The 1741-nt window shown below is 41.6% G+C and overlaps 1 protein-coding gene and 1 long non-coding RNA gene across 4 annotated transcripts in view; one reads left to right on the top strand and one right to left on the bottom strand.

Annotated features, from left to right (window-relative positions):
• Positions 1-1741, bottom strand: part of LOC116706257 (uncharacterized) — a 22182-nt gene that overhangs the window by 7102 nt on the left and 13339 nt on the right. The gene's annotated exons all lie outside the window — the stretch shown is intronic.
• mgab (MAX dimerization protein MGA b) overlaps positions 1-1741 on the top strand; it is a gene marked incomplete at its 5' end in the record, with an annotated part of 21417 nt that overhangs the window by 14104 nt on the left and 5572 nt on the right. For all 3 annotated transcript variants that reach the window (XM_032542966.1, XM_032542967.1, XM_032542965.1), the window contains 3 exon segments: positions 86-678; positions 866-963; positions 1071-1116. In XM_032542966.1, coding sequence (XP_032398857.1) covers positions 86-678; positions 866-963; positions 1071-1116 — 737 coding nt within the window.

Here is a 1741-nt window from a genome sequence, read left to right as displayed (position 1 = left end):
AAACCAAAATGTAATACTGTAAATCTAACCTTAGAAGCCATAATCTAGTACTTGTCTCACCACCTGCATTGTTTTGTTTAATCAGCTCCGCTCATTCAGCCAGACTCTTGGAGAAAGGGATCCATCTACTTACCGCATTATTCACAAAACTCCTCCACCATCAAGCCTTTTGGAGCGGGCCCTCGCATCTCAGTCAGCCCCTTCCAGAACAGCTCCACGTCCTCGCCTGTCTCTCTCACCGTCTCACAATCACTGAAAACCCCCAGCTTCTTAGGACAGAGTGGGACCTATTCATTCAGGATCTTCCCTCCAGCTAACCAGTGCCCCAGAGGCCAGAACCTGCAAGGAGTTACCTTGCCTGGGGGCTTCACCCTCATTCAACTCCCTAACCCTGGAGCTGATGGAGCTTCATCAGAATTTGTGAACACTCCAAATGTAGAGGGCGTGGATAAAGCCCAGCCTCAAAAAGATGCTTTGTTCAATTTTGGAGATACAGGTGCAAATTGTCTTTATTTGGATGCCTTAACTGGAGCTAAGGACCTATCAAGCAGCAAATCAGTGGAAGCTGGAATCTCCCCTCAGCTGGACTACAACAGGAAGGTGGAATCAAACCTGGATATCGCTTCAGAGGACTTAAGCTCTGACTCGTCAGACTACTGTGGAGAGGGTGACGAAGATGTAAGTGTTGTCACTAAGAAATGTCTTTGGATTCAGTAAAACATTTGTGTCTCTAATTGAAATATGGTTTTAATTATAAAATGTGGATTACAATGCTTTAATCAAAACAAGAAAATCAGCATATCTATTCCCTTGAATGTTGTAACTGCAGTTTTAAAATGTGCATGTTGAATGTTGTGTTCTTCAGGATGAGGAAGTGGACATTGAGACTGTCGAAGAAGTAAAACAAGGAGTGGCCATTGCTAAATTGAAAGAAGCGATCAGCAGGGCACAGACGGACTCGCGGTAATACCTGTGAATGGGTGTGCTTGTAAATGGAGGATATATGATATGTAGACCTTGCACATTTTCCACTAGTGAATGAATTTTGTTCAATTCTTCTCTACCTTCAGAGATTCCAGTGATGGTTTTGCATCATGCAGGGAACTCAACGTCCAGGTATGACTTCCTCTCATGCAGCAGCCATACAGCAAGAGAGACTGATACTTCCAAAGTTATGATTTTAACAATATTGACCTCATGTCATCAACTTTTTTCAATAAACGTGGAAAGTGTGATTGGTTTATCTTATACTATTGGTTAGAGCTGTGCAATTAACTGAACTCCCAACAATCACCAAGTCAGTGTAATCGAGAAAAAAACGATTATTTTGGCATGTTCTGTTTTGTAAGAACACTCTTATTTTGTCTTGTGTTCTCATCCGCCCATCCCGAAGTTTAGTTGTTAATCTGTATGTAAAATGAGCAGGGACGTTCAATCACCTGTTTCACATAACGTTATTCTAAGGTACCGTCTATGTGCTGGATCTTTCCTTAGGTAGCTAGTAAATAAGCCCACTGAGGGCCACATTATTGTTCATATTTTGGCACATTTAGGCATGACAGTAGGCTAGTAGTGGTCATAGTGAGTGAAAATGGGATGTGAGATGCACATTGTGTTGTGTATCTGGAAATCTTCATTAGCTGTGTAACGTTATGTGTGATATCTGTAAAGCTGAACAGCAGCAAAACAGATTTTATTCTGATCCAAAGACTCTTTCTGTGAGATAAAGAACACTAAAAGA

This window comes from Etheostoma spectabile, chromosome 18 (genome assembly GCF_008692095.1).
Source record: "Etheostoma spectabile isolate EspeVRDwgs_2016 chromosome 18, UIUC_Espe_1.0, whole genome shotgun sequence".
Lineage (NCBI taxonomy): Eukaryota > Metazoa > Chordata > Actinopteri > Perciformes > Percidae > Etheostoma > Etheostoma spectabile.
The sequence above is the reverse complement of the archived record's forward strand: the minus strand, read 5'-3'. Positions and strand labels throughout refer to the sequence as shown.